Source organism: Stenella coeruleoalba (assembly GCF_951394435.1).
Source record: "Stenella coeruleoalba genome assembly, chromosome: 13".
Classification (NCBI taxonomy): Eukaryota; Metazoa; Chordata; class Mammalia; order Artiodactyla; family Delphinidae; genus Stenella; species Stenella coeruleoalba.
In genome coordinates this window covers 63,664,853-63,686,109 of record NC_137159.1, presented here as the reverse complement: position 1 = coordinate 63,686,109, position 21,257 = coordinate 63,664,853, and the positions used below count along the sequence as shown (strand labels likewise).

The following is a 21,257-nucleotide window of genomic DNA, read 5'->3' as shown; positions in this document are numbered from 1 at the left end:
ACAGCCAAAAACAAATTTATAAAAAAAAAAAGCAAATACATGCTGCCTTCAGAAGGTGGGGGAGAGGATAAGACCCCCACATCAACAGTGTGTTTGGGTCACCGTGGATTTACAACTTTCTAGAAACAGAGGAAAATATTCTTGATGCCTGGCTACATTGTTTTTGTACTACTAAACTCTAGCTCCGAATCAGTTTAAAGATATCTAAAAAAAAAAGAGCCAAACAAGAGCTTCTTTGTTTCTTTAAAAGAATTTTGGTTTTCTAAACAGAAATATGTATTTCTCGTTTATCAGGATGTTGTGAGTTCCTTTTACTGCCTTTATCCTTTGATCCCCCAAGAGCCCTTTTGTAAGGCTCATTCCAAAGCCAGAGCAAACAGACCTCACGCGGCAAGCCAGCCTGGGTTTTCTCCGCTCCTGGGAACTCCCCATGAAAGAGCACTGCCTCCAATGCTGTGCATCTTAGCAAATGTCTACTCTCATAGTGAGTTCCATCGGTTCTATCCTGAAAGATGTTCTGACATTTACCCTACTGAGAACTCAGGAAATTTAAAATCTTAGACAAAAAATTTTAATAATTAAGGGCAAAAAAATACCCTACTTGCTGTATCATTTTATGTGATTTTAGTGTAGAACAACAGAATTCAAGATGTGGGGCTAATCTGTACAACCTACACAAGATTGGTAATAGTTTGCTTAATATCGTGTACAGATATATTCACTTAAATTTTAATGCTATCTTTAAGGAATGGGAAATATGTATGTATGATGAACCATAACCTTAATGATCATAAAAAACAGTGTAAGAGGTTGAAAATTTGTAACTTGCCTCCTGTCCTTTCCCTTCCAGGTTTTTTAAATAGCTTTGAGGAGTTGCAGGCTGAAGAATGTGGCATCCTCAACGGCTGTGAAAACGGGCGCTGTGTCAGGGTGCAGGAGGGTTACACCTGTGATTGCTTTGATGGGTATCACTTGGATATGGCCAAGATGACCTGTGTTGGTAAGAATCATATGTATTTGATGGGAAATTACTCTTTTCCTGAATGCCCTGTGGCTGGACCTCAGACAATCTAGTACATTTAAGATTTGCAGAGTTTCAGTTTGGGAAGATGAGAAAAGTTCTGGAGATGGACAGTGGTGACGATTACACAAAAATGTGAAGGTACTTAATGCCACTGGACTCTCCACTCAAAAGTGGTTAAAATGGTCAATTTTATGTTCCATATATTTTACCACAAATTTTTAAAAAGTTGGTATTTAAGAATTCATATAAATGGTACATACCTATGGAGGAAAGGCCAGAAAGTTTGGGGTAATTAGTTTGACTCTTTTAAATTGAGCTTTTGACTCTGCAGCAAATGTTTTCCCTGAATACCTGACACCAGCAAGAGGGGAATATAGATGAAAAAGAAAATACAACTTCCATTTTAGAGAAAGTTCTTTTCATAACTCTCACGTTGCCTTCCCTCTTACTTTTAAGAGAAGAGTAAAAATATGTTTATCCTTACCGTGTGATTGAGGATGTGTTCCTGAGCCTGCTGGCCTCCTTGCTAAATGACCCTTGACTTGTAGCATTTTTTTCCTCTATTTTTGTGGCTGTTTTGCTCCGTCGTGTAGTTTCCCCACTTCAATTTTGTTAGTCCCAATCTGAAGTGGGTCTAAAAAAAAAGGTAACCTGGGTTATTAAAGGTGTTTCAAGTATTAAAGGTGTTTCAAGTGCATAGAGCCTTTCTTTCCTGTGGAAAGAAATCTAAGAAAGTAACTTAAACCTTTAGAGAGGCTGCTCAGAGGCTCTCTTTATTTCTCTTGACAACCTAACAGTTCTTCGGCATGTGCAGAGAGGAATTTAGAAGTAGGATAGTTGTTCCAGCTTCCTTAAGGTTTGACTATAAAAAGTCAAGCTGACAAAATGGTCCCTGTTGTGTTAAATAACAAACAGGGAAAGAAATTCTAGAACCTCCTGGATAATCACCTTTTTAAGATCTATAAAGTAGTATTTCTCTTGCATGTAATTGAAAGACAATAATGGGAAAGACTGCAGTTTACTGGGGGGAGAGCACAGAACAGCCAGGCTGTGTTCAGGCCAGATGCCTAAGGTAGGGTGTAGATTGCATTTCCTCCTGGAGCAATGTTGAAGCTTGCTAACCTGCGTGGTTTGGCTTATTGCAGATGTCAACGAATGTGATGAGTTGAACAACCGGATGTCTCTCTGCAAGAATGCCAAGTGTATCAACACCGAAGGTTCCTATAAGTGTGTGTGTCTGCCCGGCTTTGTACCTTCCGACAAGCCAAACTACTGCACTCCATTGAATACCGCCTTGAATTTAGAAAAAGACAGTGACCTGGAGTAAAAGTGAAGCTACATAACCTAAACCTGTATACTCTGCACTGTGTAAAGGAGAAAGAGAAATGTATTATACTTCAGACATTTCACTTGACCCAGAATGTTGGAAATATGGAAACATCATGGAATTGTATATCCTCAGAAGCGAAAGGATTCAGTGTGAGCCTGACTTGTGTGACAGACCAAATGGACATTTCTCTGAAAAAACAGTATATATAGTCTGTTCATATGTAAAATTCAGTGGAAAAGAGGCAGAACAGTGCTATTATTTTAAACAGAAGGTTGTATTATTATGTTTTTTGTTTTGATATTTTTTACTATTGCTTGATTAAATCTGGCATTTAAATAGTGGTGGAAATATTTTATATAATTTTCATTTTTTGGTTATGCAGTTCCTTGGCTACTGTTTCTTTCAAATGTCAAGTGCAAAAGCCTTTGATAAAATATTGTTTAAACTATTATAAGTATTGTTACACAGGGTTATGCTATTCCTGGTCTGGAACATTTTTAAAATCCAAATTGTCCTGTGGAGCAGGCAGTGATTAATTGTTTCAAAACTTTTATACACATTTGGAGAAAAGTACTTTATATTTACAATGTGGTATCTGATTTTAATGTCCATTTTTAGCCAAGCTGCTGGTAGGTGTTCATTGGATCCCTTTCCTACAAATGGAAGAACTAATGAGCTTACATTAGTGTTTGTTACAATGTGTAAAGTAGGACCAGCAAATTTTAAAACTTGATGATCCCAATATATTTACCATTGTATGTTAAAGCAAAATAAATCACCATTTTTTTAGAAAATTTCTACATCCGAGTAATGTCAATGACCATGTGCACACAAGTTGTTCCCGACCACCCCACTCTATCAATGGTCTTCTATGAATGTAGAGTGTTTTACAGGTTAATTATTACATTTGTTAGATACTGTTATGGGTGGAATTGTGTCCCTGGAATTCATGTTGAGTCATGTCCCCTCAGTACCTCAGACTATGACTGTATTTTTAGATGAGCTAATTAAGGTTGAAGAAGGTCACCGGGGTGGGCCCTAATCCAATAGGACTGGTGCTCTTATATGAAATTAGGACATACACAGGAAGATCCTGGGAAGGCACAGGGGGCCGACAGCCATCTACAAGCCAAGGAGAGAGGCCTAAGAAGAAAATTCTATAATACCTCGATCTTGAACTTCTAGCCTCCAGAATTAAAAAAAAATAAATTTAAGCCACCCAGTCTGTGGTACTTTGACAGCCTTTAGCAAATGAATACAGATGCATAACATAGGAAGAATAGCTTTCAGTGTTCCAAGCCTTACTTAATACAAATCCACAGTCATACAGTTGTCTTATTTAACCTGAATTTCAGAATCTTTTTTTTAAGACTTTTTTGATGTGGACCATTTTCGAAGTCTCTATTGAATTTGTTACAATATTGCGTCTGTTCCATGTTTCAGCTTTTTGGCCGTGAGGAATGTGGGATCCCAGCTCCCTGACCAGGGATCAATCCCGCACCCCCTGCATTGAAAGGCGAAGTCCCAACCACTGGACCACTGGGGAAATCCCTCAGAATCATTTTTAATAAGAGCATCTGAGTTTTCAAAAACAAACTATGGATAGGCATACTCAGCAGAAAATATCCCCATTTAACATTTTCTTGTAAGACAGGCTTTTGGATTTTAGCATCTGCCATAGGAGGAATGGTACATCTAAAATGTCCATGTCCTCTACCACCAAGAGCCCTATGACCGGGCACCAACCGCTGTCCCTGCCTTCCCAGGAGCTTGCACGGGCCACGCACCCGCACACCCCGTCAAGGGGATAATGGCCAGCACACGGTAAGGAAAAAGGACGCCCAAACTAAAAGCAGCTCTCACACCAAAAAACTATTAAACGCACACAAACCACACAGGAACACTCCCGCTTATAAACAGACCTCCAAGATTACAGTAATTGTTTCTTCTCAACTCACAGAGTAAGAAATATAGTATAAGCAAAATGAAGAAGCAGAGGAACCACTCCCACTTAAAAGACCAAGAGAATTCCCCTGAAGGAACAAACAGTGAAACAGACCTCTTCAGTCTAATAGACACCGAGTTCAAAAAGGAGGTAATGAAAATACTGAAGGAATTAAGAAAGGCTATCAACAGAAATGCAGATTCCTGTAAAAAGGAACTCGAAATTAAGGTGGAGCCAAGAAAAATTAGAAAATTCATTTGCCAAGACAGAAGCTGAGCTCAAGGCAATGAATAGCAGGATGAATACATTAAGTCCCCTACATACGAACCTTCAAGTTGCGAAATTTCCAAGATGTGAACATGCGTTCCATCAACGTCAGGCGTGAGTGAAATTGCAGCTTGCCCTCCGTCTCCTGTTGCTGATGATCCTACCATCTCCCACCTCCTCTCCCTCCTCCAGTCAGTAACTCTTCTTGCCTGTTCACTCAACACCAGCCCCTGTATGCCAGCTCTTGTACTGTACTACTGTACTTCTCAAGCTACTGTACTGTAAGATTAAAAATGTTTTATTTTTGTGTTTATTTTTTATGTATTAGTTGTAAATACATTATTATGTATTATTTGAAAAGTATTATAAACCTATTATAGTAGAGTACTATATAGCTGATTGTGTTAGTTGGGTACCTAGGCTAACTTCGTTGGACTTACGAACAAATGAGACTTAATGAATGCACTCTTGGAACAGAACTCATTTGTATGTAGGGCACTTACTGTACATAATGCAGAAGAAAGAATAAGTGATCTGCAAGATAGAATACAGTGATGGAAATTACCCAATCAGAACAGAAGACAGCCAAATGAAAAAAGATGAAAGCAATATAAGAGACCTATGGAATAATATAATAAATATGACCAATATAATGTAAAAAAATACAAAGCTTGCCAGTCTGTGCATAATAGGGATTTCAGAAAGAGAAGAAAGAGAAAAGGGGATTAAAAATGTATTTGAAGAAATTATGGCTGAAAACTTCTCAAACCTAAAGAAGGAAATAGATATCCAGATACAGGAAGCACAAAGGGTCCCAAACAAGATGAACCCAAACAGTCCTACATCAAGACATACTATAATAAAACTGGAAGAAGTTAAAGAGAGGATTCTAAAGGCAGCAAGAAGCTAATTACAAGGGAACCCCCTATAGGGCTATCAGCTGATTTCTCTACAGAAATGCTGCAGGCCAGAAGGGAGTGGCAAAATATATTCAAAGTCTTGAAAGGGAAAAATCTGCAACCTAGAATACTCTACCCTGCAAGATTATCACTTAGGAGGAGAGAAGGAATTTCTCAGGGACTTCCCTGGTGGTATAAAGAATCTGCCTTCCAATGCAGGGGTCAAAGTTCCGATCCCTGGTTGGGAAACTAAGATCCCACACGCTGCGGGGCAATTAATCCCGCACACCACAACTAATGAGTTCACACCTCTCAACTAGAGAGCCCACATGCCGCAAACTACAGAGCCCACGCTCTCTGGAGCCTGTGCACCACAACTAGAGAAGAGAAAACCTGCAAGCCACAACCAGAGAGAAGCCTGTGCACTGCAATGAAGAGCCCGTGCACCACAACGAAAGATCCCGCATGCCACAACTAAGACCTGACACAGCCATAAAAGTAAATTTAAAAAAAAAGAATTGCTCAGATAAGCAAAAACTAAAAGAATACAGCAATACTAAACCTATCTTAAAAGAAATATTCAAAGGTCTTCCCTAAATAGAAAAGAAAAAGATATAGGAAAGAGGGAATCACAATTGGAAATTAAATCACTTAAGCTGGTTTACAGATCAAAAAGAAAAACTAACCTATTTGTGAAAGCAATGATAAACATAAGGAACAGCAAAAGGATAAACATGAAGATGTAAAAAAGGACGTCAAAATCACAAAATGTGGGGAAGGAGAATAAGAAAATCTAGATTTTGTTTTTTCTTCTTACAATGTCTATTCTAAAACTATCAGTCTAAAGCAAGCAGTTATAGGAAGGAGTCAACATACCTGAAAAACAGGGTAACCACAAATCAATAACATACAATAGATTCATAAAAGCCAAAAAGAAGAGGACACAAACATAAAAGGAACATCAAACCACAAAAAGAAAAAGAAACGAAGAAACATAGAATCGACTGGAAAACAAGGTTTAAAATGGCAATAAATACAGATGTATTAATAATTACCTTAAATGTCAATGGACTGAATGCTCCAATCAAAACACAGAGTGGGGGAGAGGGGGAAGATGGCAGAAGAGTAAGACGCAGAGATCACCTTCCTCCCCACAGATACATTGGAAATACAACTACACGTGGAACAACTCCTACAGAACACCCACTGAATGCTGGCAGAAGACCTCAGACCTCCCAAAAGGCAAGAAACTCCCCACGTACCTGGGTAGGGCAAAAGAAAAAAGAATAAACAGAGACAAAAGAATACGGACGGGACCTGCACCAGTGGGAGGGAGCCGTGAAGGAGGAAAGGTTTCCACACACTAGAAGCCCCTTCATGGGCGGAGACTGCGGGTGGCGGAAGTGGGGAGCTTCGGAGCCATGGAGGAGAGCGCAGCAACAGGGGTGCAGAGGGCAAAGCAGAGAGATTCCCCCACAGAGGATCGGTGCCAACCGGCACTCACCAGCCCTAGAGGCTTGTCTGATCACCCACCGGGGCGGGCTGGGCTGGGATCTGAGGCTCGGACTTCGGTCAGATCACAGGGAGAGGACTGGCGGCATGAACACAGCCTGAAGGGGTTAGTGCACCACGGCTAGCCGGGACAGAGTCCGGGGAAAAGTTTGGACCTGCCAAAGAGGCAAGAGACTTTTTCTTCCCTCTTTGTTTCCTGGTGCGCAAGGAGAGGGGATTAAGAGTGCTGCTTAAAGGAGTTCCAGAGACGGGCGTGGGCCACGGCAAACAGCGCGGACCCCAGAGACGTGCATGAGACACTAAGGCTGCTGCTGCCACCACCAAAAACCCTGTGTGCAAGCACAGGTCACTATCCACACCTCCCTTCCGGGGAGCCTGTGCAGCCCGCCACAGCCAGGGTCCCGTGACCCAGGGACAACTTCCCTGGGGGAACGCACGGCGTGCTTCAGGCTGCTGCAACATCACGCCAGCCTCTGCTCCCACAGGCTCGCCCCGCACTCCATACCCCTCCCTCCCCCGGCCTGAGTGAGCTGGAGCCCCCGAATCAGCAACTCCTTTAACCCTGTCCTGTCTGAGCAAAGAACAGATGCCCTCCGGTGACCTACACGCAGAGGTGGGGCCAAATCCAAAGCTGAAACCCAGGAGCTGTGTGAACAAAGAAGAGAAAGGGAAATCTCTCCCAGCAGCCTCAGGAGCAGCAGATTAAATCTCCACAATCAACTTGATGTACCCTGCATCTGTGGAATACGTGAACTGACAACGAATTATCCCAAATTGAGGAGGTGGACTTTGAGAGCAAGATTTATTATTTTTTCCCCCTTTCCTCTTTTTGTGAGTGTGTATGTGTATGCTTCTGTGTGAGATTTTGTCTGTATACTTTTGTTTTCATCATTTGTCCTAGGGTTCTATCCGTCCGTTTTCTTTTTTTTACTTTAAAAAGATTTTTTCTTAATAATTATTTTTTTATTTTAATAACTTTATTTTATTTACCTTACTTTATTTTATTTTATCCTCTTTCTTTCTTTGTTTCTACTTTTTCTCCCTTTTATTCTGAGCCATGTGGATGAAAGGTTCTTGGTGCTGCAGCCAGGAGTTAGTGTTGTGCCTCTGAGGTGGGAGAGCCAACTTCAGGACACTGGTCCACAAGAGACCTCCCAGCTCCACGTAATATCAAATGGCGAAAATCTCCCAGAGATCTCCATCTCAACAACACCCAGCTTCGCTCAATGACCAGCAAGCTACAGTGCTGGACACCCTATGCCAAACAGCTAGCAAGACAGGAAGACAACCCCACCCATTAGCAGAGAAGCTGCCTAAAATCATAATAAGTCCACAAACACCCCAAAACACCCCACCAGACATGGACCTGCCCATCAGAAAGACAAGATCCATCCTCATCCACCAGAACACAGGCACTAGTCCCCCCCACCAGGAAGCCTACACAACCCACTGAACCAACTACAGCCACTGGGGACAGACACCAAAAACAACAGAACTACAAACCTACAGCCTGCAAAAAGGAGACCCCAAACACAGTAAGATAAGCAAAATGAGAAGACAGAAAAACACACAGCAGATGAAGGAGCAAGATAAAAACCCACCAGACCTAACAAATGAAGAGGAAATAGGCAGTCTACATGAAAAAGAATTCAGAATAATGATAGTAAAGATGATCCAAAATCTTGGAAATAGAATAGACAAAATGCAAGAAATATTTAACAAGGACCTAGAAGAACTAAAGATGAAACAAACAACGATGAACAACACAATAAATGAAATTAAAAATACTCTAGAAGGGATCAATAGCAGAATAACTGAGGCAGAAGAACGGACAAGTGACCTGGAAGATAAAATAGTGGAAATAACTACTGCAGAATATAATAAAGAAAAAAGAAAGAAAAGAACTGAGGACAGTCTCAGAAACCTCTGGGACAACATTAAACACACCAACATTCGAATTACAAGGGTTCCAAAAGAAGACGAGAAAAAGAAAGGGACTGAGAAAATATTTGAAGAGATTATAGTTGAAAACTTCCCTAATATGGGAAAGGAAATAGTGAATCAAGTCCAGGAAGCACAGAGAGTTCCAAACAGGATAAATCCAAGGAGAAACAAGCCAAGACACATATTAATCAAACTATCAAAAATTAAATACAAAGAAAACATATTAAAAGCAGCAAGGGAAAAACAACAAATAACACACAAGGGAATCCCCATAAGGTTAACAGCTGATCTTTCATCAGAAACTCTGCACGCCAGAAAGGACTGGCAGGACATATTTTAAGTGATGAAGGAGAAAAACCTGCAACCAAGGTTACTCTACCCAGCAAGGATCTCACTCAGATTTGATGGAGAAATTAAAACCTGTACAGACAAGCAAAAGCTGAGAGAGTTCAGCACTACCAAACCAGCTTTACAACAAATGCTAAAGGATCTTCTCTAGGCAAGAAACACAAGAGAAGTAAAAGACCTACAATAACAAACACAAAACAATTTAGAAAATGGGAATAGGAACATACATATTGATAATTACCTTAAATGTAAATGGATTAAACGCTCCCACCAAAAGACACAGACTGGCTGAATGGATACAAAAACAAGACCCATATATATGCTGTCTACAAGGGACCCACTTCAGACCTAGAGACACATACAGACTGAAAATGAGAGGATGGAAAAAGATATTCCATGCAAATGGAAACCGAAAGAAAGCTGGAGTAGCAATTCTCATATCAGACAAAATAGACTTGAAAATAAAGACTATTAGAAGAGACAAAGAAGGACACTACATAATGATCAAGGGATCAATCCAAGAAGAAGATATAACAATTGTAAATATTTATGTACCCAACATAGGAGCACCCCAATACATAAGGCAAATACTAACAACCATAAAAGGGGAAATCGACAGGAACACATTCATAGTAGGGGACTTTAACACCGTGCTTTCACCACTGGACAGATCATCCAAAATGAAAATAAATAAGGAAACACAAGCTTTAAATGATACATTAAACAAGATGGACTTAATTAATATTTATAGGACATTCCATCCAAAATCAACAGAATACACATTTTTCTCAAGTGCTTATGGAACATTCTCCAGGATAGATCATATCTTGGGTCACAAATCAAGCCTTGGTAAATTTAAGAAAATTGAAATTGTATCAAGTATCTTTTCCGACCACAATGCTATGAGACTAGATATCAATTACAGGAAAGATCTGTGAAAAATACAAACACATGGAGGCTAAACAATACACTACTTAATAACGAAGTAATCACTGAAGAAATCAAAGAGGAAATCAAAAAATACCTGGAAACAAATGACAATGGAGACATGATGACCCAAAACCTATGGGATGCAGCAAAAGCAGTTCTAAGAGGGAAGTTTATAGCAATACAATCCTACTTAAGAAACAGGAAACATCTCGAATAAACAACCTAACCTTGCACCTAAAGCAATTAGAGAAAGGAGAGCAAAAAAACCCCAAGTTAGCAGAAGGAAAGAAATCATAAAGATCAGATCAGAAATAAATGAAAAAGAAATGAAGGAAATGATAGCAAAGATCAATAAAACTCAAAGACTGGTTCTTTGAGAAGATAAACAAAATTGATAAACCATTAGCCAGACTCATGAAGAAAAAAGGGAGAAGACTCAAATCAATAGAATTAGAAATGAAAAAGGAGAAGTAACAACTGACACTGCAGAAATACAAAAGATCATGAGAGATTACTACAAGCAACTCTATGCCAATAAAATGGACAACCTGGAAGAAATGGACAAATTCTTAGAAATGCACAACCTGCCAATGCTGAATCAGGAAGAAATAGAAAATATGAACAGACCAATCACAAGCACTGAAATTGAAAATGTGATTAAAAATCTTCCAACAGACAAAAGTTCAGGACCAGATGGATTCACAGGCGAATTCTATCAAACATTTAGAGAAGAGCTAACACCTATCCTTCTCAAAATCTTCCAAAATATAGCAGAGGGAGGAACACTCCCAAACTCATTTTACGAGGCCACCATCACCCTGATACCAAAACCAGACAAAGATGTCACAAAGAAAGAAAACTACAGGCCAATATCACTGATGAACATAGATGCAAAAATCCTCAACAAAATACTAGCAAACAGAATCCAGCAGCACATTAAAAGGATCATACACCATGGTCAAGTGGGGTTTATTCCAGGAATTCAAGGATTCTTCAATATATGCAAATCAATGAACGTGATACACCATATTAACAAATTGAAAGAGAAAAACCATATGATCATCTCAACAGATGCAGAGAAAGCTTTCGACAAAATTCAACACCCATTTATGATAAAAACCCTCCAGAAAGTAGGCATAGAGGGAACTTTCCTCAACATAATAAAGGCCATATATGACAAACCCACAGCCAACATCGTTCTCAGTGGTGAAAAACTGAAAGCATTTCCACTAAGATCAGGAACAAGACAAGGTTGCCTACTCTCACCACTCTTATTCAACATAGTTTTGGAAGTTTCAGCCACAGCAATGAGAGAAGAAAAGGAAATAAAAGGAATCCAAATTGAAAAAGAAGAAGTAAAGCTGTCACTGTTTGCAGATGACATGATACTATACGTAGAGAATCCTAAAGATGCTACCAGAAAACTACTAGACCTAATCAATGAATTTGGTAAAGTAGCAGGATACAAAATTAATGCACAGAAATCTCTGGCATTCCTATACACTAATGATGAAAAACTCTGAAAGTGAAATCAAGAAAACACTCCTATTTACCATTGCAACAAAAAAAATAAAATATCTAGGAATAAACCTACCTAAGTAGACAAAAGACCTGTATACAGAAAATTTTAAGACTCTGATGAAAGAAATTAAAGATGATACAAATAGATATACCATGTTCTTGGATTGGAAGAATCAACATTGTGAAAATGACTATACTACCCAAAGCAATCTACAGATTCAATGCAATCCCTATCAAACTACCACTGGCATTTTTCACAGAACTAGAACAAAAAATTTCACAATTTGTATGGAAATACAAAAGACCCCAACTAGCCAAAGCAATCTTGAGAACGAAAAATGGAGCTGTAGGAATCAGGCTCCCTGACTTTGTAGCAACAAAGCTACAGTAATCAAGACAGTATGGTACTGGCACAAAAACAGAAAGATAGATCAATGGAACAGGATAGAAAGCCCAGAGATAAACCCACACACATATGGTCACCTTATCTTTGATAAAGGAGGCAGGAATGTACAGTGGAGAAAGAACAGCCTCTTCAATAAATGGTGCTGGGAAAACTGGACAGGTACATGTAAAAGTATGAGATTAGATCACTCCCTAACACCATACACAAAAATAAGCTCAAAATGGATTAAAGACCTAAATGTAAGGCCAGAAACTATCAAACTCTTAGAGGAAAACATAGGCAGAACACTCTGACATAAATCACAGCAAGATCCTTTTTGACCCACCTCCTAGAGAAATGGAAATAAAAACAAAAATAAACAAATGGGACCTAATGAAACTTCAAAGCTTTTGCACAGCAAAGGAAACCATAAACAAGATGAAAAGACAACCCTCAGAATGGGAGAAAATATTTGCAAATGAAGCAACTGACAAAGGATTAATCTCCAAAATTTACAAGCAGCTCATGCAGCTCAATAACAAAAAATCAAACAACCCAATCCAAAAATGGGCAGAAGACCTAAATAGACATTTCTCCAAAGAAGATATACAGACTGCCAACAAACACATGAATGAATGCTCAACATCATTAATTATTAGAGAAATGCAAATCAAAACTACAATGAGATATCATCTCACACCAGTCAGAATGGCCATCATCAAAAAATCTACAAACAATAAATGCTGGAGAGGGTGTGGAGAAAAGGGAACACTCTTGCACTGCTGGTGGGAATGTGAATTGGTACAGCCACTATGGAGAACGGTATGGAGGTTCCTTAAAAAACTAAAAATAGAACTACCATATGACCCAGCAATCCCACTACTGGGCATATACCCTGAGAAAACCATAATTCAAAAAGAGTCATGTACCAAAGTGTTCATTGCAGCTCTATTTACAATAGCCAGGAGATGGAAACAACCTAAGTGTCCATCATCGGATGAATGGATAAAGAAGATGTGGCACATATATACAATGGAATATTACTCAGCCATAAAAAGAAATGAAATTGAGCTATTTGTAATGAGGTGGATGGACCTAGAGTCTGTCATACAGAGTGAATTAAGTCAGAAAGAGGAAGACAAATACCGTATGCTAACACATATATATGGAATTTCAGAAAAACAGAAATGTCATGGAGAACCTAGGGGCAAGAAAGGAATAAAGACACAGACCTACTAGAGAATGGACTTGAGTATATGGGGAGGGAGAAGGGTAAGCTGGGACGAAGTGAGAGAGTGGCATGGACATATATACACTACCGAACGTAAAATAGATAGCTAGTGGGAAGCAGCCACATAGCACAGGGAGATCTGCTCGGTGCTTTGTGACCACCTAGAGGGGTGGGATACGGAGGGTGGGAGGGAGGGAGACCAAGAGGGAAGAGATATGGTTCATATGTATAACTGATTCACTTTGTTATAAAGCAGAAACTAACACACCATTGTAAAGCAATTATATGCCAATAAAGATGTAAAAAAAAAAAGATATAGAAATCTGGGGGAAAAAAAAGACAGAGTGGCAGACTGGATAAAAACACAAGAAAGTACAATATGCTGCCTATGAGAGACCCACCTTAGGGGAAAGAACACACATAGATCGAAAGTGAGGGGATATGAAAAGACGTTTCATGCAAATGGAAATGACAAGAAACCAGGAGTCACAATACTCATATCAGACAAAATAGACTTTAAAACAAACGCCCTAAAGAAAGATAAAGAAGGGCACTATATAATGATAAAAGGATCAATACAAGAAGAGGATTTTACACTCATCAACATGTATACACCTGACATAGGAGCACCCAAATACATAAAACAAATACTAACAGACAGAAAGGGGGACATTGATGGGAATACAATAATAGTAGGAGTCTTTAACACCACATTCACGTCAATGCACAGATCTTCTAGACAGAAAATCAATACGGCAATAGAGATCCTGAATGATACAATAGAACAGTTAGACTTAATTGATATTTTCAGGACATTACATCCAAAAAAACCAGAATACAGATTCTTTTCAAGTGCACATAGAACATTCTCTAGGATTGACCATATACTAGGGCACAAAACTAACCTCAACAAAGTTAAGATTATAGAAAGTGTGTCAAGCATCTTCTCTGATCACAACAGCATGAAACTAGAAATCAACCACAGGAAAAGAAATGAGAACAAAATGATTACATAAAGACAAAACAACATGCTACTAAAAACCACTGGGTCAATTAGGAAATCAAAAAGGAAATTAAAAAATACCTTGAGACACATGACAGTGAAAACACAACAATACAAAATCTATGGGATGTAACAAAAGTGGTTCTTAGAGGAAAGTTCATAGTGATACACACCCACCTCAAAAAGAAGAAAAATCTCAAATAGACAACAAAAACTACCACCTAAAAGAATTAGAAAAAGATTGACATATATACACTAGTATGTATAAAATAGATAACTAATAAGAACCTGCTGTATAAAAAATCAAATAAAATTCAAAAAAGAATAATTAGAAAAAGAACAAATAAAACCTAAAGTCAGCAGAAGGAAGGAAATAATAAAGATCAGAGAGGCAATAAATAAAATAGAAATTTAAAAAATAGAAAAAAAATCAATAAAACCAAGAGCTAGTTCTTTGAAAGGGTAAACAAAACTGAAAAACCTCTTGCCAGGCTCACCAAGAAGAATAGAGAGAGAACCCAAATAAACAAAATAAGAAACGAAAAAGGAGAAATCTCAACTGATACTGCAGAAATACAAAAAAAATAAGAGAATACTATGAACAATTATATGGCAAGAAATTTGACAACTGAGAAGAAATGGACAACTTTCTAGAAACATACAGCCCACCAAAATTGAATCAAGGAGAAATCGATTTTTTAAAATTCCTATAAATAAAATCCCAGGACCAGATGGTTTAACAGGTGATTTCTACCAAACATACAAAGAAGAACTTATACTGATCCTTCTCAAACTCTTTCAAAAGATTAAGAGAAGGGAACACTCCCAAAGACATTCTATGAAGCAACCCTCACCCTGATACCAAAACCAGTCAAAGATACCACCAAAAAAGAAAATTACAGGCCAATATCTTTGATGAATATAAACACAAAAATTCAACAAAATATTAGCAAACCAAATCCAACAACACATAAAAAAAGATCATACACCACAACCAAGTGGGATTCATCCCAAGTTCACAAGGATGGTTTGACATACAAAAATCAATGTAATACACCATATTAACAAAAGAAAAGTCAAAAACCACATGATCATCTCAACAGATGGAGAAAAAGAATTTGATAAAATTCAATATCCATTCATGGTAAATACTCTTACCAAAGTGGGTAGAGATGGAACGTATCTCAACATAGTAAAAGCTATTTATGACAAACCTACAGCCAACACAATACTCAATGGTGAAAAGCTGAAAGCCTTCCCACTAAAATCTGGAACAAGACAAGGATGCCCATTCTCACATCTTCTCTTCAACGTAGTATTGGAAGTTTTAGCCACAGCAATCAGACAAGAAAAAGAAATAAAAGGTATCCAAATTGGAAGGAAAGAGGTAAAACGGACACTATTTGCAGATGACATGATACTATATAGAGAAAACCCTAAGGACTCCAAACAAAAACTACTAGAACTGATAAACGAATTCAGCAAAGTAGCGGGATACAAGATTAACATTCAGAAATCAGTTGCATTTCTCTATACTAACAATGAACTATCAGAAAAGGAATGTAAAACAACGTCTTTAAAATCACACCCAATATATATGTGTATATATATATACGAAAGACTTATATGCTGAGAACTACAAAACATTAATAAAGGAAATTAAAGAGGATTCAAAGAAATGGAAAGATATCCCATAATCTTCAACTGGAAAAATTAATATTGTTAAAATGCCCATACTATTCAAAGCAATCTACAGATTTAATGTGATCCCTATCAAATTAGCTATGACATTTTTCACAGGACTAGAACAAATAATCCAAAAATTTATATGGAACCATAAAAGACCCAGAATTGCCAAAGCAATCCTGAGGAAAAAAAGACAAAGCAGGGGGCATAACCCTCCCCGACTTCAGACAATACTACAAAGCTATAGTAATCAAAACAGTGTGATATTGGTACAAAAACAGACATACGAATCAATGGAAAAGAATAGAGAGCCCAGAAATAAACCCACACACCTACAGTCAATTTATCTTCAAGAGAGGAGGCAAGAATATAAAATGGGAAAAAGAAAGTCTCTTCAGCAAGTGGTGCTGGGAAAGTTGGCAGCTGGATGTAAATCAATGAAGTTAGAACACACCCTGACACCATGCACAAAAATAAACTCAAAATGGCTTAAAGACAAACATAAGACATGACACCATGAAAACTCCTAGAAGAGAACATGGGCAAAACATTCTCTAACATAAATCATACCAATGTCTTCTTAGGTCAGTCTCCTAAGGTAACAGAAGTAAAAACAAAACTAAAATAATGGGACCTAATCAAACATAAAAGCTTTTGCACAGCATAGGAAACCATGAACAAAATGAAAAGACAACCTACGAAATGGGAGAAAATATTTGCAAATGATGATATCTAAAAGGGCTTTATCTCCAAAATATACAAACAGCTCATACAATTCAACAACAAAAAACAAACAACCCAACTGAAAAATGGGCAAAAGATCTAAACAGACATTTCTCCACAGAAGACATAGAGGTGGCCAGTAGACACCTGAAAAGATGCTCAACATCACTAATTATTGGAGAAATGCAAATCAAAACTACAATGAGGTACCATCTCATAGCAGCCAGAATGGCCATCGTTAAAAAGTCTACAAATAACAAATGCTGGAGAGGGTGTGGAGAAAAGGGAACTTTCCTACACTGTTGGTGGGAATATAAGTTGGTACAGCCACTATGGAAAACAGTATGGTGCTTCCTCAGAAAACTAAAAATAAAATTACCATATGATCTAGCAATCCCAGTCCTGGGCATACATCCAGACAAAACTATAATTCAAAAAGATACATGCACCCCTATGTTCATAGCAGCACTATTCACAATAGCCAAGACATGGAAACAACCTAAATGTCTATCAACAGAGGAATGGAAAAAGATGTTGTACATATATACAATGGAATACTACTCAGCTATAAAAAAAAGAATGAAATAATGCCATTTGCAGCAACACGGGTGCAACTAGAGATTATCATACTAAGTGAATTCAGAAAGAGAAAGACAAATACCATATATCACATCACTTGTATGTGGAAACTAAAATATGGCACAAATGAACCTATCTACAAAACAGAAACAGACTCACAGACATAGAGAACAGACTTGTGGTTGCCAAGGGGGAAGGAGGTAGGGAGGGAGATGGACTGGGAGTTTGCGGTTAGTAGATGTGAATGATTATATTTAGAATGGATAAACAACAAGGTCCTACTGTATAGCACAAGGAACCATATCCAATCTCCTGGGATAAACCATAATGGAAAAGAATATAAAAAAGAATGTATATATGTGTATAACTGAGTCACTTTGCTGTACAGCAGAAATTAGCACAACATTGTAAATCAATTATACTTCAGATAGATAGATAGATAGATAGATAAAATGTCCTGTCCTAATCTCTAGAGCCTGTGAATGTTACCGTATATATCAAAGGGGAATTAAGGTTGGTTATCAGCTGGCTTTAAAATAGAAATTATCCAGATGGGCCCCCTGTAACTGCAAGAGTGGAAGGAAAGGCAGCAGGAGAAGAGAGTCAGGGGGATGTGTGACTACAGAAGAAGTCAGATGCGATATGAGACTGCCTGCCACTGGTGGCTTTAAAGATGGAGAAAGGGGGGGCTTCCCTGGTGGCGCAGTGGTTGAGAGTCTGACTGCCGATGCAGGGGACACGGGTTCGTGCCCTGGTCCGGGAAGATCCCACATGCCGCAGAGTGGCTGGGCCCGTGAGCCATGGCCGCTGAGCCTGCGCATCCAGAGCCTGTGCTCCACAACGGGAGAGGCCACAACAGTGAGAGGCCCGCGTACCACAAAAAAAAAAAAGATGGAGAAGAAAGGAGACAGCAGGAGCCAAGAAATGTGGATAATCTCAATCAGCTGGAAAAGGCAAGGTGTGGTTATTCTTGCCTAGCACCTCCAGAATGCAACACTGTGGACACCTTGATTTTAGTCTAGTGAAGCTTGTGTCCACCTCTAACCTATATCACTGTAAGATAACAAAAGTGTGTTGTCTGAAGCCACTTAAGTTTGTGGTAATTTGCTGCAGCAGCACTAGAAAGCTAAAACAATACCCCAGCACCATAGAATGTACCTATCTCAACATTTTTCAACTAATGTTTATATAGTAAAGATTCATATCCCCACAATTCAATACAGCATTTTAAATGATGTTGGCACAGTCTTGAGTTATATTCCAAATATAATAGTTGGAATCATAGATGTTTGAAGAGCACAAACACTATTGACCAAGTGGATGTGCACTGGGACATCACTGACACTGAGAAGCCCGGCACATCATATTTAGTATGACCAGCCACTAGCTCCTGTGCTGGTCCTGAATGCATTTCCACAGTGTTTCCCATGGCCAACTAGCTCTTGTTTTCTCCTAGTGATATGGAGTCACAAATAAGATTGAGCAAGTGTCAAATTGTAGAGAAGGAATCCATGTGAGTAAGCAATCACAACAGAAAAGACTACTGCACACTAAGGAAATCTCACTGATGATCAAGAAGAGGTGTTTTAAGCATATTACATTCCAGCATCTTTTTATTGTTTTTTAATTGTATTCCTAGGAAAGTGGCTGGGGGATTTTGGCTGCAGTGAATCATAAATTCTTTTAGCATTTTCACACAGAAACTTTAATTTTCACAGGTTACTAACATTAAGCAGGAGATGCCTATATATGTAATGAAGATACATAGACAAAATAGAAGTTACAGTTCAAGTTAAGTTTTGTTTCACAGCCCTGGAAAAAAGTTTTTATAATATATATGATTCTTTTAGCTCTTTTCAGTAGTTACACAATTTTACTTTTAATGCCAAACTGTCCTCCAAGTCTCAAGTTTGGGATTCTATGGCCGTGCTCCTAATTTATTAGCCGTGAAGAGACAGGCGTGTAGTAAGTACCTTCTCGTCCATTTTATTTAACCCAGTATGCTAATATATGTATTTTCCAGCTGCCTGAGTAAGGGGTCTCTTCCTCTGTCCATCCACAGAACTGTTCTCTGTACCTTAAAATACTAGCAGTTAGTAAACTGCTAGCAGTTAGTAAAAGCATTCTATGCTTTTGGCATAAAAATGAAACATTGTTCCAAAACTAGACCTGGCTATCCAATTTAAGCCTATGCAATTTGAATTTACATTCTTCAACTCTGCAATACTTGTTGAAATGAGTACTAAGTACAAATCCAGCAAACCAAACCCTTAAGTGTATCAATGTTGTTTTGCATGATTTCATCATGTCTCTAAAAAAAAAATGTTTATAGGTTCAAAGGAATACCATAGTTTAGCTTTAGTGTTTTTACACACAAAGGACTAATTTTCTTACTCTAACATGTATTTGAATTCTCCTGGTAAATCTTAATGTTCTCATATGGGCAAAAATAACTCTAAATGTAAAAAATGAGGTTCGTGAACATTTCAGTTGGGTCAACAGTACAAGAAGACACTTAAGATGTCTGTCAATGCCATATGCCCCTCCTTGTGGGGACAAACCATAACCATGGGTTTATGAATTGCTCTAATAAGTGCAGCATTAAAACACTTTCTAATCATCTCTTCAACTCTCAAATAAGAATGATTTAAATATGTACTAGAACACCTATGATTTACTACTCAAATCTTTGGCAAGAAGGAAGTAAAGATTCTGGTCAATTTTGGGACAAGATGGTAGAGTAGAAGGACCTGGGCTCACCTTTACTCACGAAGACACCAAAATCAAAACTAACTGCTGAACCACCACCAACAAGAAAGGACTGGAACCTACCAAAAAAGATATTCTTCCAAAGACAAAGAAGAAGTCACAATGAGATGGTAGGGGAGGAGGGGTACATTTATAATACAATCAAATCCCTTACCTGCCAGGTGGGTGACCCGCAAACTGGAAAATAATTATATCGCAGTTCTCTCACAGGAGTGAGAGTTCCGAGCCCCACATCAGGCTCCCCGATCTGGGGGTCTGGTATCAGGAGGAGGAGCCCCGAGAGCATTTGGCTTTGAAGACCAGCAGGGCTTGATAGCAGGAACTCCACAGGACTGGGGGGAACAGAAGCACCACTCTTGGAGGGCGCACACAAGGTCTCATGTACACTGGGACCCAAGGGAAAAAGCAGTGACTTCATAGGAGCCTGGGACAGACCTACCTGCTGGTCTTGGAAGGTCTCATGGGGAGCTGGGGGTGGCTGTGGCTCACTGCAGGAACAAGAGCACTGGTGGTGGAGTTACTGAGTACTCACTGGATTGAGCTGTCCTGGAGGCCACCAATTTGACACCAAGACCTAACTCCACCCAACAGCCAAAAGGTTCCAGGGCTGGGACACCACAGGCCAGACAACCAACAGGGCAGGAAAACATCCCCACCCATCAGCAGACAGGCAGCTTAAAGCTTTCCTCAGCCCACAGCCAGCACATCCTTTGACATGGCCTTGCCCACCAGAGGGACAAGATCCAGCTCCACCCACCAGTGGGCAGGCACCAGTCCCTTCCACCAGGAAGCCTGTACAAGACTCAGACTAGCCTCACGCACCAGGGAGCAGACACCAGAAAAAAGAGGAACTACAATCCTGAAGCCTATGGGACCACAAACACAGAAAGTTAGACAAAATGAGATGGCAGAGGAATATACTGCAGACAAAAGAACAAGATTAAAAACTCCAGAAGAACAACAAAGTGAAGCAGAGATATGCAATCTACGTGAAAAAGAACTCAGAGTTATGATAGTTAAAGATGATCCAAGATCTCAGAAAAAAAATGGAGAAACAGATTGAGAAGATACAAGAAATGTTTAACAAAGACCTAGAAAATTTAAAGGACAAGCAGATGAACAATACAATAACTGGAATGAAAAATATACTAGAAGGAATCA

At 38.9% G+C, this 21,257-nt stretch overlaps 1 protein-coding gene and 1 long non-coding RNA gene across 9 annotated transcripts in view; one reads left to right on the top strand and one right to left on the bottom strand.

Annotated features, from left to right (window-relative positions):
* LTBP1 (latent transforming growth factor beta binding protein 1) overlaps window positions 1-3,142 on the top strand; it is a 423,732-nt gene extending 420,590 nt beyond the window's left edge. For all 7 annotated transcript variants that reach the window (XM_079941107.1, XM_079941105.1, XM_079941104.1 and 4 more), the window contains 2 exons: window positions 851-1,000; window positions 2,170-3,142. In XM_079941107.1, the coding sequence (XP_079797233.1) occupies window positions 851-1,000; window positions 2,170-2,351 (332 nt within the window). In that variant the 3' untranslated portion in view covers window positions 2,352-3,142. The remainder of the gene's footprint in view (window positions 1-850; window positions 1,001-2,169) is intronic.
* The window catches only part of LOC307196287, a 60,628-nt gene continuing 40,439 nt past the window's right edge, over window positions 1,069-21,257 (bottom strand). For both annotated transcript variants that reach the window (XR_013831099.1, XR_013831100.1), the window contains exon 3: window positions 1,069-1,658. This is a non-coding gene — a long non-coding RNA (uncharacterized lncRNA). The remainder of the gene's footprint in view (window positions 1,659-21,257) is intronic.